The 15,044-nt window shown below is 39.2% G+C and overlaps 1 protein-coding gene across 6 annotated transcripts in view; it reads left to right on the top strand.

Annotated features, from left to right (window-relative positions):
- Positions 1-15,044, top strand: part of PARD3B (par-3 family cell polarity regulator beta) — a 399,412-nt gene that overhangs the window by 103,863 nt on the left and 280,505 nt on the right. The window contains exon 1 of one of the 6 annotated variants that reach the window (XM_066999114.1): positions 13,283-13,351. The exons of the other annotated variants lie outside the window; for them this stretch is intronic. Within the exon in view, the coding sequence (XP_066855215.1) occupies positions 13,298-13,351 (54 nt within the window). The 5' untranslated portion in view covers positions 13,283-13,297. Of the gene's footprint in view, positions 1-13,282; positions 13,352-15,044 lie in introns of those variants that run through there. 6 annotated transcript variants of the gene reach the window in all.

Here is a 15,044-nt window from a genome sequence, read left to right as displayed (position 1 = left end):
GGGATGCTGTGGTATATGTGATAGTTCCATGCTGGACCTTCGCTTCCTTTGCTAGAGATGTTTCACTGGTTTTGTGGGCAGTCATAGGTAAAGGATTTGACACAGTGCATTGCTTTGCCTATTTGTAAAATTAAGGTAAGGATATTGTAAAGCACTTGAACTATACATGAAAAGTGTTGGTAAGAAAGAAAGGTAATTTATGGCTATAGTAGTAACCTGGGACTCGAGAAAAGTAGGTGTAATTGCCACGTTTGTCCTGGATATCCCACACTATCTTGAATAAATAATCTTCACTGCCTTAAATGTTCATTTCTGAAGTAGGAATGGTAATTCTTTAATTCTTCAAAAGTGTTCATAAAACGTATATTCTGTGTTGTTTTTTTTACTTGGTTATTTTTGTGGCCTTTCTCACTGTCTTGAGTTATCAGGTGTGCCATATTGATCGTATTAAGCATGCTTGTTCTATGTGGTTTGTCTGCTGGGGGTCTACGATTTAGCTGCTTTACTTAGTTTCAAGCAGTTGCTTTGTAGGTGTTCTGTATTTTTTTTATTTGTGGAAATATAAAATGCATTTATATATATGCATATATATATATTATATACACACATGTAATGTCTTCCACTAATAATATGGAGAAAATCTCCATATTCTTTTGCATTGTTTGCAGTAAGAAACAATCTGAATGATAAAATTATCAAATGTTTTTTATTCCTGTTTACTAGCAGATAATTTCTAGTTCATGTTTCTTTTTAGGATGCTTCAAGGAGTATTTGTGTGCTTTAAATTTCATAGATTATCAGTTTGCCGTATTGTTAGAGACATCTGAACCTTTATGACGATAGTGGAACCAGAAGGGGGATTTGTAGCAGTTTTGCTTTTAAAAACATTTTATCTCGTAAATATAGGGTAGTTCTTTGTACTGCATAATATATATTGAGTGTGGATATAAATTCTTTAATTTATTATGTTGTCGTTTAGCATAGGAGGATACTGAAAGGGTTCCAAAATAAGGTTGGAGGCAGTATGTTCAGCCCTCAGCCTCTGTGCTGAGCCCCCTGGCGGTGATGATGAATTAAGGATGTGAGCAGTTGTGAGGGAATCGTGTGAGTGTCAGGCTTCTCAGAGGGTCAACTGCGCTGGTCAGCAGCCTGCACGTTCGTAAGATGTGGAAGAAGGTTCTGGTGATGCAGGGAAATCTCCCTTGGTCAGCGACAAAGATGATGTACTTTTTTTTTTAAACAAATTTCCAAGGAAATATTAGTTGAGTCACTTTCTGAATATTGGTGAACCTGCTTGGATGTACAGTGCATCTTGAACCAATTCCAATGATGTTTGAGGGAGATTTATAGACAAATCGAGTTTGTTGACACATCTAAGATGAAGTAACGTAACACTAGACTCCTGCAGGGACCAGGAATGTGACTACAACAGTGATGTGTTGTGAATTTATGGGATTTCTGTTTACGTAGTACTCATTCAAGAATCTGACTTGTGGATTTGTAAGAAAGAGAATGCAAGTCATTGACAAACGTGTTTATCACATAGGATCTACCTTTCATTCATGCATGTTCAGCTGCGAGTGAAGTCACCACTAGGGAGGAAAAGTGCTGTTTCTCTGTCAGTAATTAAATCTAGCTGTTCGCTTGGTATTGTTCCCCCTGTGTGAAATGGCAGTCTACTTGGACAGTTCCCACAAAGGTGATCACATAGGTTTATATGCCATTGAGAAGCATGTACAGGATTGTTCTTGTAGTATAGGCACACATGGGCAGAGAGATAAGGATGCTTCGAGCCAGCTGAGGTGGCTGGGGCTGCTCCTGCTGGCTTGGTCTTGCTGGAGCCCGATCTAGCTCCTTGCATGCACAAATGTGGTCCTCTTTATTTCTTCCTCTCAAAAGTATTGTATCATGTCTTCAGAAGGTGTTAAAGGAAACCATCTAGAGGCTTGCTAAAACTACTGAGGTTTAGGGATAGCTGTCAGGGGTATCCTACAGGAAGGGATGCCTACCTACCTGGTGCAAAGTGACATTTGGAATGGCGCATTTGGTGCTCTTGGATACAGAAGCTTTCAAAAAGGGACAGGTGTTTAATCACATCAGCAGTTGTTGCCTCTTTTGTTCACTTTTAATGCAGCTGCTAATGGATTTGTTCATTCCCCCCCTCCCCCCCAAACATCAGTTAATGTGAGAATTAATATCTGATAATGGGGACCAAGAAATTTTTGAATGTTAATGGCATTGTGTGTGCTCCTTCTACCCCCTTTAAATTTGCATCCTAATAGGATTGGAATATTTTAATGGCATCAAAAAAAAAAACCACACTACCCTTCTCTAAAGAGATTGTGAGTAAACCCTCAGTGATGCACCTTTGGATGAGAAATTTGGTACACCAATTGATTCCTGAGATCCTTTTTCTTAACTGGAGAGTGAACCAACTCAAGTCTAAGTGATTGTGAAGTAAACAAAAATATATTTAAAGTAATTGGATTTGAATTAAATATATTTCTACATTTATTTAAAAAAAACATTGATTCTCAGTGATTGATCACGACTAAAATGTTGATGTGCAATTAAATATCTTTACATTAAATTTAACACTTTTTATGAAGAGAAAAATGCATTATATGCATATTTATGCAGTGATACTTAGCATACATTTATTCAGTCTTAATTTTTACATTTAGCTTAGGAAATGCTGAGTGACAGTTCTTATTTAGTAGAATATTAATTTCTTCATGGCTTGTGTCAAGCTAGTTTTAGAAATTGGAGTTCAATTAAAGCTGCAGAGAAATAAAATGAATTTTAGTTGAGAAAAAAATGGGAAACATTCTGTATATGTATTGGAAAGAGTTTTAGCAAGAGTTTAGCATTTAAAGCTGTATTGAACAGAGGCAGTTTGTAGATGATGCATGATGGACTGTACAGCTGATAGAGTAGATGAGACCAGGAGGAGTCTTTCAGGTCTTGGAGCTACTGGTGCTCAGCTTTTGCATGTAATTTTCTTCATGGGCTGTAAGAAATAAGACTAGCAAGCTTCCCTGCTCTTCAGTTCTCATCAGATTTTTCATTTTGAACAAACTTACTGTTGAATTGAATAGCTTAGATAAACTGAGATGAAGAGAATGTGCTCTGTGCCTAGAAGTGGCAGTGATGGCTGTCAGGAGCTCACCATTTTGTCTCTTCAGGAAGCTCTAGCTCCATGTGGTTTGCTCTAGGCTTTCTCCTCTTTGATAGCTTGAGCTTCCTTTAAAAACAACAACAACAACAAAAAAACCAGTAGCCTACCTCTCTCTGTGCTGTACGTTGCGGTTGAAGAGTAGATCAGAAACAATTAGTATAAATGATTATAATCCCGGGAGAGCAGGGTGGCATGTCCAAAGATGAAGAGCTCTGCTGGGTCAGCAGAAGTTGCGGAGCTTCTTGCCAGTCTGAAAGCAGGGCAGGTGAGCAGAAGCTAGGAGGCCAGCAGGAGCTGCCCTCATGGCTGCGGTGACTTTGGCCCGGAGCCCAGGGAAGAGGATGGGGCTGCCCTCCTTCCCCTTCATTGTGCTCAAGGTCAAGAGGCCAAGGACTGGAAAGCACAGCTCTCCAATCTTCATTTTGATTAATAACGGTGTATTTTTTCCGAGGTAAACAACACATGTAGGAAACGAGAGTGCAAAAAGATTTTTACCAGACTTGGCCAAAGCTGCTGCTTGTGCTGTGGGCCCATCACGATGTGCTGTAATGTCTTTGTGTTTGACTTGTGTTAGGCTAACGTAACTTAAAACTAATTCTAACTTCAAATGCCGTTGTGATTGGAAAAAATAGTCATTTTCCACTCACCCCAGGTGATAAATTACCTCTGTTATGTCCCGTTCAGAAGATGGTTGGCAGATTGCCTCTGTCTCTGGGGAGCAGGCGGATTTCTGTTGTGATCAGCTCTTCATCGTCACTGTGGAGGGCCCAGATGGGCACAGGGCTGGGCCTGGCCTTTGGGTGTCTGCCTGCAGCCCCGCACCATGGGTCCCTGGTTCAGCTTGTAGACAGAAGATAAAACGGTGAGAGAACGGTGGAGGGAGTGGCATTTTTTTTTTTTGCCTCTTAAACCTTTCTTGTTTCAATTCCTGTCAGAATGGAGAGCGGTCACCCTGGGGTTTGCCAGCTGTGGCTCCCCTTCATCACTGCAGTCTGTGTGGTTTGTTTGCTTTGTAGCATCTTGGGCATCCGGATCTTTAAATTAGGAGTTAAGTTATTTTGGAGACCTTCCTAAATGGCAGTGTCAAGTTCTGCAGTGTGTGTGCCTGCTGAATTACTAATAGAAATCTATTTGACTTACACTGGGTAGGAACCCAGGAGACTTGATTTCAGTTAAGTGTGAAAAAACACTCTTGGTCTCTTAGAAAGAAAATAATTTGACTGGAGGATAAGGATTCAAGGCAGCATGAATGTGTGTTATTTTGTCTGGAACTTTGTGGACTTTCTTCCCCCTCGGGTTTTGGGAAGCCCAGGAAGCCTTGAAGAAAAGTGTGCTGTTGTGGAGATACGGCTTGCTTGCAGAATGCTGGAGCTGCAGAAGAAATAGAAACCATACCTGCAGAGGAGCTGATTCAGAGGACCAACAATGTCCCTCTCTTAATAGGGTATCATTGTTTTTACTGGAGGGGAATAAATGTGTTCAAAAATCCTCCATAAAAGTCGAGAAAGAACAGAATCAACAGTTCTGTTAGCATTTCTTGCCAACCTCAAGGTTCACGTGTTTCAGACCATTAGAATAACGGCAGGTAACTAGGCAATGTGGCAGTGAGAAAGGCAAATGTGATTCTGTGATGAATCCATAAGAGAACTAATAACAAAGCTTGGAAAACACAAATTCCCTTTTGCGGGGTCTGGTGGGAACCTCCATGCAGATGGGTAGAGGAATAGCCATGTTTATTTTTCTGGGGAAGGCTAAAATACTTGGCTAGTCTTGTGGCTCCAGTTCTAATGGCTTTTCATGATATTCAAGATACTCAAAAATTCATGACACCTGAAACGCTTTGGGAGAATTTTCTGTTAGCTGAAAAGATTTTACTCCTCTCTCATTGCACTGTTTATTGAGGAGCTTAGCTTATTTTTGAAAGTGGAGCCTGGTATATCATTCAGTTTGAGACTTTTTTCATAAAAACTGCTTTGCTTTATGAATAGGTCCCTTTATCATTTGTAATGAAGAGTGGAAAATGAATGAACAAGCTTCTATGAAAAATCACATTTGAAATTTCTGAGTAATGGTCTGAATAGTCTGAAGTCATTTATTCCCAAGACATATCACTGTTTTGCAGAATATTCAAACTGCTGCAATCAATACTCAACTATGCCCTAAGCATGAAGATGTTAAAACTGAAATCTTCAGATCACATTAAAACAATATTTAGGTTATTTCACCTAGTAATGTAACTGTTAATTGAATTCAACTTTCTGCTAAAATTTATTTGGTGGTTTTTTTAATTATCTAATAAAGAGTTTGTTTAATTAGCATAGGTATGAAACCATGCTCAGTATTGTACACTCTATTCAATATGATAGAAGAGTTTCCTTTTCTTTCACGGCTTGTCTTACAGGAGATAGTCTCCATAAGAAAAGTTTAGATAATTGTATTCATTGTTGGGAGGTCAGACTTTAGTCAGCCTATTTATAGTTAAATTCATAAAACTCTTCATCAAATACATGCTTAACAGTATACTTAACAGGGCATTGAAATTCAGCCTTGGAAGTGAGGAACATGTCCAAATCCATTTGGTGAACAATTATAATGTCACGGAAAGTATGTTTTGGTTTTATATTTTGGACCCTGTACTGCTGTGGAAGGACAGGAACATTCCTAGTGCTGTAATTTTTTGAATGGTGGTTATCTTTTCTTATTTATTTTGTTTAAATAGCCTGTGTTAGTATTTGAATAGCAAGTACCAATGTGTAGATACTAGAAAGGGGTGTGTGTATATATATATAATATATATATATGTATATATCTGTGAGATGATGTTTGTTTGCAAGCATGTTTAGGTCCGAGGGGTGCATAACATATAGGTATGTGTAAGTAGCTGTTACTGACTTTGCAAGTACGGTTTTCTCAAAAGCTGTGCTCTGAATTTTGAGTTGGAAAATGTTGAAATAGCATGTTAAATTTTGCTGTGAATCTTGAACATGATGTCAGCATTTAATTTGTTTACGAAGAAATTAAGAAACTTAACTATGAAATTATGCTGTGGGCAGCTAATGCTTGGGTAAAAAATGACTGAAATGTATAATATGTAGATCATTCTTTTAAGGAGTATAATGAGCAAGGCAGCAGTAGGATGTCTGTTATGAACTGATTGCTGAAATGAGTAATTGTCACTGAAGGGTTTTTTGTTATTGCCAGAGCTGTGACTGTTTCTGGAAATTTTACTTTTACTTTCATTGTTTTCACAGTAATGGTGCATTAAGATGTCAAGTCAAAATATTTTTTTCTAGTCCTTCTGTTCGGATGGTTCATTTGAGAACATATATTTTTGGAACTGCAGTGTTTGGAACCACCGCACTTCTTTTAAAGTTTCGGAATGTTTCACAATTTTGTGTTTTATTGATCTTCTGAGAGAGCATAACTTTATAGAAGGCTTATTCTTTGGTTGTGGTAGACTTCTTAAACTGGTTTGCCTGTAAAAATTAATAAATAAAATAGAAAAACAGTTATTTTGAGTGACAGTGGTTGACCTCGCAATATTTTTTAATGAGTATGGTAACACAAAGCATGCGAACTAGCCAGTTGTTACATAAATTCCAAGGATTTCCATGATGTTCCTGTTGCACTTACATTAAACTACTCTTTTCTTCCCTCTTCTGTTTTGTTTTCCCTTTTCCTCTCAGATGTTAGGCATAAAAGTGCCATGACGTTTACGAGCTCATTGTAGGGATGTGGTTGCTCTAGGTCAAGGTCAGCTGCAATACACTGCTGCTGCTCAAGCATGTGGGGTCATGACTCTTAGGAAAATGAGGTTACTGCACGAAAGGCAAAATTATTTTCTCTTTTTTCAGAAGAGCATGTATGCATTATTACAGTGCACTAGAAACCCACTGGGACTACTGTTTATTGACAGAATTAATAACAACAAACCAGTAGAGACTGATAGCATTAGTTTATCATTACAGGCAGACCTTTCCTCATCAAGGTGACAACCAGTTTTGTAAGCTTACTTTTGCCTTTCTGGAGCCTGACACGTAAACTGTCAGAGGCAGGGCAAATAATGCAGTCTCACTAAACTAGGCATCAGTAAGAATAGGACTCTTGGCAGTTGTAAATACCGAAATGTTTTTCTGCACAGACAGAAACACAGTGTGAGAACTGTATGACGTGTGGCAACATCCCAAGATTTATCAAGCCTGTCTACTAACGAAAGTCATCGTGTGTGTTGTGCTGTACAGATGGTTTTACACTTTCTGATGGGTTTCACAATTCAAGTATTTTGTGCTTTTTTTTACTCCCTAAGTTCCATTCTCCCGTCCCATAGTGTCCTTTAACAAGATCAAAGCCGTTTAAAAACAAATAGCTAATTCGTATGCTGTCATTAAGTAATTATGACTGAAGCAGAAACTTATTTTTGCCCATTTCATACTGTCAAATCAGCGAGAGCGCAAGGGAAAAAGAGTGGCTTGGTAGTTGGTCTGACTTCTTAATTTTTAACCTCATTGATTTCATAGAAGTTACTCGGGTTTAATGGCAAGGGTCATATCTGTAGACAGGAAGCAGGTTTGCAGAAGGGCCTGCACCTAGTGGCCCAGGTGAAAAATAAGCTGAGCAGGAGTCAGCAGCATGTTTTTGCGGCTACGAAGGCTACATACACATTTAGCAGGCTAGCAGAGGTGTAGCCATCAAGTTGAGGAAAGCAGTTCCTCTACTCTGTTCAGTACTTGTGAGACCACAGCTGGGTGGTTGTCTGTTTTGTTCTCCTTTGGGCAAGAGAAACATCGGCTTGCTGGAGCAAGCTCAGCACCAGGCCACCAGTACAGTCTGGGGCTGGAACGTGTGGCATGTGGGGAGAGGGCGAATGAACAAACAGGGAGCATCTTCTTGCTGTCTGCAGCAAGTTAACTGTCTGTAGGGAAGACTCCACCTCACCTTTTTTGAAGTCCACAGTGAGGAGATGAGGTAATGGGTGTTAAGTTGCCATGAAGGAGACTGATTAGGTATGAGAAACATTTCTGTCTGGTGAGAGTGTTCAAGCACCGCAACAAATTAGCCAAAGACTTGAGAGCTCTGTACTTGGAGATGTGCAGAAGAGAGTTAGGCAAGACCCTGAGCAAACTAAGCCAACTTTTAAGTTTGAGCTAAATGACAGCATGGCCCTACTTCCAGTGGAAAAAATGGACCAGGTGATTTCCAGAGGTCCTTTCCAACCTAAACTGCTCTGTTTGTCCTACTCACTGGAGTGGAATTTAGAAAAAATATCACAGTTCAAGTGCTTATTTACAGATACACAAATGCAGTCTTTAATAGTAGTTACTGCATTTTATAGCACTATTTTAAATGGACTCTCCAAAATTAGCTAGTTCTCTGTAAAGTCTGTACAGGTGGAAGTAGTCAGCTTCAAGGTAACCAGGAAGGAACTAATCATTTGTGAATTTTCAAGTCCTCATTCCATTTGCTCTTCGCTTGGATAGAGGAGGAATGAAAACAAAGGGCATTTGTTATCTAGCAAAACTCAGAAGCTATTTCACATGAAAACATAATGAGTATGACAGGCTACAAATAGCACTGAACATGAATCTTTTACAGAAGAAAGGAAAAATGTCCTTTGGTGTATTTACTTCAATCAACCCTAATAAGGCTTGTTTTATGTGTTTTATGCATCCGCCATCATAATTATAAATCCTTGACATTTTAGCACTAGCATTTATATCTGCCAGGGAAGCTACCCAGAGTCAACCCTCAAGGAATGTCTGTATTGTTACTATGGATCTCTGTAACAGCTCTCAAGTAGCTACTAAGTGGCTTAAAAAATTACATCTCAGTCATGCTTGAAGGGCTCATCAAACTTTGCCACAAATATCAATGTTAAGTACCCAATCAGCAGCATTGTTTGAAGTACAGCCACGCCACGTGGCCCACGGAGGGGTAGGTTGGACAGGAAGAAGAAAGTGGGTAAGGTCTCATCAATCAGGTAGATGTTTTGCTGTGACCTTTCAAAAAAAAAAAAATGAACACTGCCTGTTCAGCTACAGTGGAATAACAGAAGATGAGGATATCTTTCAGTTTGATCACACATGCACAAAAAATAAAACACCAGCTAGAATTCCTGAAAAGCATGCACGGATGGGGTTTCTCAGGCATGATACCTTAATAAAGTTTTTCTAACCTTTGCAGACTAGTTGAGGACCTTCCCAAAATAAGAATAAATAGCAATGATAGTAAACAAGAAATTACAACAGGCTGTTAAGAAACTCTTGCAAATTTTGGAGAGCAGAACCTCCTGGTGTTTGCACCGTGTGCAGTAGGATTCTGTTCTGGCGACGTTTAGATGATACTCAAAGAAATCTGGACAGAAGGAGTAGGAAAAGTGTCAGGTGGTCTTTGGAACGAGACTTTGGTGTATATAGTCCTGGCATGTAGGTAAACAAGATGGGATAATCACCATAGCTTTCCTGTAACATATCTATAATTTGTTTTCATACGTAGGTGTGAAGGAAGGCTGCCATATGGTGTGTACATGGGTATTTTTCTTTGACAGCCTTTATTTTAAGTTAAAGGAATTCCAAGACAAGCTATTTTGCAAGAATACCATTTCAAATACTTATCAGCATATGCCAGAATACCTTGAAAGAACATTGAAGAAAGGCTGTAGAGCTCCAGGAAAGTTTTAAATTGAAAAAATTACATAACACTTTTATCCATTTGTGAGGTACCCTAATTACCTTAGTTCTGTCTGTTGTACCATTACTAGAGTTTAATCTTTTAACCATTTGAACAGAAGTCTTTCATAAGTAATATATAAAATCTAATTTTACGTTAATGAATTTGTGGAACTCTGTCAGAAAGACACTGTGGAGACAGTTTCCACAGTGCCTTTCTGAAGTTTTTTGTTCACATGGATCTTGTCTATCTAAAATGTTCTTGTCCCCTTGTGGAGTTATGTGGAGGGTAGAAGTCTATCTGTGAGGGAGAACAACAGCTCCTTTAAAGAACCACGGAAACATCGGTCCTGCTGTTGTGCTCAGACATCACGACACACACATACATGTTACATGGGTGTGCTCTCCACGGAGTCCGCCGCTGTTAAACGAGGCAGCCAGGCGCAGTTACTGCGGCCTTGTGGCCTGCGATGGGCTGAGGAGCCGGCCACCCAGCCACGTGTTGATGGGAGCTTGCTTTGTGTGGCTGGCAGAGCTGAAGCAGTGTGCAGGCTGAGAGCTGCTTTTCTTCCTGGTTCGGTTCCCTGAGCTGACTCCCATTGGGTCCAGAAAGTGGCCCCATTTGTGCGAAGGGGTGGCAGGAGGCAGCAGGTGGCAAAGGAGGCAAGACAGGCCAGCACAGCCTCTGCGTAGAGGTCGGATCTTGAACTTAAGATGGCCTCTCAGAAGAGGTAACTTTGCCTTCATCATGTGTTGTTGCTGGTGCTTGAATGTCTTTGAGGGCAGGAAGTTGGCTGACCTGGCCCAACACACAACCTTGTTGAAAGACATGAAGGAAGAAGAAAAGAAAAAAATTAAAAAAAAAAAAAAGGGTGGGTGGGTGGGAATCCCTTCTCCTTTCTGCATTGGCCATATGGAGGCTGTTTTCAGCTGCTGTCAGCTGCAGCCTGCCTCCATCTGTGTGTGTCTGGTGGCTTGCAGGTGCAAACACCTCTGATCTTTTTATTTTCATTTTGAACTTAGCTGTTTGTTGGCATCAACATGTTACATATAGAAACACCCTGTGTCTTTCTATCGTTGTCATACATGTGCAGGGATAAATACATAATTAAATCCTACAGATCCCAAATTCAGGGGTCAGAGAGCAAGGTAACATGATACCGTGGTGAACTTAATTTTCTGCTGTAGCTTGAGCCATCATTTCTCTATATGTCATGAAGCTTAGTGAAACAGTTGCTGAGCTGTTAATTCACCCCCCTCTGAACAGTTCTTTTGTGGAGATGTGAGTGCTCTGTATGAAAAGTCTTTATTAATTGACAAAAAAAAATAGATTTTTTCAACATCATTTTAAAAGTATCTAATTATCACTCCCATAGGAGTACTGGCTGTCAGAAGTATAGATACAGTTTTAAAAAAATATTAAAAAATACAAGTTTTTGTCTTAAATGAGAGTTGAGGTCATGAAATAGCAGTATCAGGACGGTAAACAAACATGTCTTGAACAAATGGACAATTTTACTAGCTTCCCTTGTCCATAGTGAGAGAAGAAATAGAAGCTATGAGTGTAGAAAAATTGAGGAAAAATTTCCATCCAACTTACATGAAAAATTCTGTACGTGTTGAGCATTTAACTCTTCCTGGTGCTTTTGAATGTATCATTCTAGCTGTTGAAAGTCGTATCTCATCAATCACGTACTGGTGCTAGCTTATGACTGGGAACTTGTCTTAGGGATTTTATCCTGACAGTAATTGAAAGCTGATTAATTTAATTGCAAGCAAGTTTTTATTTTATCCCTTTTTTCCTAGAGCTTTGTGTACATGTGTGGTGTTTGGGATAGGAAAGGAAATAGTGTTGTCTGTTTTGTAATTCAGCACAGAAAAGCAGGTAAAATACACACTCTTTAACCGTATTAACAGTAATCTAGTTGTCAAAAGTGTAGTTTGAAAAGCGGATTAATTACAAAACCTTTTATTTAAAATGGTGCATAGGGCAAGGGAAAGCCACTTGTTCCAGGACTAACAGGCAAGCGCTGTAAGGCAAGGTTTGTCAAGTAGTGCGCAGTTCTCTGTATGGCTGCCCGTGTGTGCGGCGTGTGACCAATGCCAACATTTCATCTCGCGGGGAGTTTTAAATGCAATGTTGCATCAGTTGTCTGCCTCCCAGTGGGCAGCGATACCCCTGTGTAAAACAGGCTGCTGCTTTGTATTCGGACCCCTTCACTCGGGACCATAATTTTCCTCTTCTCTTATTTACCCACCTTTTTTTTTTTATAGGAGAGTTGATATTAATTGAATGTGAGTGTTGCTCTATGTGTTTGGGAATAAAGTCATACGTTTTTACATAATTTTCTTATACTTTTCTGCAAGTTTCCTAATTGGAATATCAATAAAATATTGAAAGAGCAGTGCCATAGGACACAATTCAAAATTAGAATTTGGCTTTACTAAATTGCATTGTGATAAGTTTGCCATGCTTAGGTTTAACGAAAATGCTAACAAAATAGCACCATTTGTTATTGCTACCTCATGTTGTTGCTATGTCAATATAAGTAGGAAGGAGTTCAATAACCAAAAATGACAGAAGTGCTAACTTTTGATAATTTATTGTCTCCGTAGATGGCAGGTTGTAGAAGTCTAACTCCTTTTAATAGATGTTATAACAATATGCAATAAAACTATTTCAACTGTACAGAAATACATAGATATATTTGACAGTAAGAATTGGTATGTTCTTTAAATAAACTATTTAAAAAAATAACTGAGATGCTTAAGTACAGCAAGCATATAAAACCACAACACAGTATGTTCATAACTTCTGCAGTTCACAAATGTCTAGAGTACTATCTTGATTTGTGTCAAAAAAAAAATCAGCTGGCCTACTGAACTCTCGATATTTGTAAATATTGAACTTATATTGCAAATAACGTGATGACAGATTTGTGGGAGACTTCTTAATGTGTCCCAAAGTTCTTTTCTTCAGGAGGGGTTTACAGTCTATTCCAATTAACAAATTTTCCATACTGGAAACAAGAAGTCAATTACAACAATTATTTTTGAATAACTGATTTACATAACCTTAATTGTATTCCTTTCCTTTGAAAGGCTGAGGCTGATATTTGTAATGGTTTGATTGATTTGTGGTATATTCATACTGTTAGGATTGCTACTGGTAAGGTTCTCCTGCAGCTGTGGTCTTGAGTAGTTCTCTCCTGAATAAACATTTTGGAAAACAAATGGCAGTTTTATTTCCTTGGTGAGGAAAGATATCAGATCTTTGTTACTGCTGCATTCAGTACTTACAGTATCTCCTTTCCTCACTCTGTTTAGGTTGCGTTAATTAATTAATGGTGTGTTCCATACCATTAAGAAATGTTTTCATTTTTTTTAATCTGTCAAAATAGTGCCTGGCTGTGCAGTACAGTCACTTGAGGAATGACAGTAGTAAGAAGCGCTGATGGACTTCCATAACAGCAGCAACATGGATAGTCATTTTAATAACAAACAAGAGGTACCGTCATTTTCTTGCCGTGGTCTCTTGGTGTCTGGCTCCAAATGTGCTTTTTTTTGGCTGTATGTAGTTGTGAGGCGTAGAGATGGAGTGGCGGTGACTGTGGTGTGAATACCTGGGTAGTTTTCTTGCAATGCAGTAATAAAGTACAAGGAGTGTAGTCTTTGGTACTGAAATTAATGTTTCCCATAAGCTTTGGACAAATAAAAACTAAATTGTGTGCTCTAAGAGCTATTTATTTGGCTGTGGAAAGGAAACAGCTTCCATATGAAAAAGGAGAACCAGTTTTCTACCTAATAATTTAAGGGGTTCTGTGCGCCTCTGAAATATGCATTGGTAAATATGAGCTGACACATTTCTAGCAACCAAATTATAAATGAGAGAAAGACCTGAAAATGTCAGTTTCTTCCTTAGAAGCATCCTTCCTTCAGGATTTTTGTTTGCATTTTTTCCTTTCCTTTCCCTCTAATACATTCATTTCTTCCCTTAGGCAAATGAGGTCCTTTAAATGTTTGTCTCTTTGTTTCGGTATGCTGCTTATCACAGGATATAATTTTTGACACATGTCTTGGAAGTGTCAAAGGAGATCTGATCTACTAATATTTTTATAGAGAGAGTATGTATGTGTCCCTTAAAATAACAGAGAGAGGCAGCATAGTAAATCAATCCTTTAGACTTTGTTTCTACATGCGTCTTGACATTGCCTAACCAGGTGTATTAGCTAAGTAAAACTTTGTAAGTCCTAAGGAGTTCAGAAAAAGCAAAACAAATGGATACCTAAAGGTATAGATAACTTGTACGTACTTACTAGGCAAAGTGCTTGTCGTTGTATGGTCGGAGAGCTGTGCTACATAAGGCATTGGGCAGGAAAAGTGCTGCTGCAGTCATCTCCTGTCCTCCTGGAGAAGGCTCTGGGATGTCAAGTGTCTCATTGGTTGGGAGCAGCCAGTCTTGTAATTTGTGTAGGTTCATTGGGAAGTCATCCTTTTGTCTTTTATCCAGCTCCTGGAACTCTAACAGCAAGCAGCATATGTGTCTGAGTCACTTGTGGATGAAGCTGTACTTAATATACATTGTCTGATGACATATAAGTAGGGATCAAGACAAAATTCCTTGTAGGCCAGGCTAGCCAAGGAAAAATGATTTTGGTGATTTTCATCATTTTCACACCGTCATTAAAGTGAGTTTGGATAGCAGACTTTGCAGCTTGTCCATGTTTATTCGTGGCTTTCCTGCTGGCCTGAAGCTGTGAAAGAACTGGTGAGTGAGGCCAGCTTTCAGAAGTGAAGTCTCTGGTATAAGCTTGCAGGAGGGAACGGGAAGAGGCTATCGATAGATTTATGGTGGGTACCTACAAGCACGCGCGTGTGTGTGTGTACCTTGCACTCTTACAGAGGCGTAGGATTGGGGATTAACAGAGCTCCACCCTCTGTCACTGTGCTGGATAGAACTTGTCGTTGGAACATAATTATTATGTAATTATAAATAAAAGCTTTATCTGTGTACTCCATACAGCATCCATGGCTGTGCTACCTCTGCCCACTGTGTCAGTCAGTAGCGTTACAATTTTAAAAAATAGAATGCGCTCCCACCCACAAGACTTAAACACTGGTTTGTGTGTTTAAGTATGTTCAACTGTAAATATTTTGGAACAACATAAGATGCTCCCTAATCATAGCATGCTAATTCTGAG

This window comes from Anser cygnoides, chromosome 6 (assembly GCF_040182565.1).
Source record: "Anser cygnoides isolate HZ-2024a breed goose chromosome 6, Taihu_goose_T2T_genome, whole genome shotgun sequence".
NCBI classification, from domain to species: domain Eukaryota; kingdom Metazoa; phylum Chordata; class Aves; order Anseriformes; family Anatidae; genus Anser; species Anser cygnoides.
The sequence above is the reverse complement of the archived record's forward strand: the minus strand, read 5'-3'. Positions and strand labels throughout refer to the sequence as shown.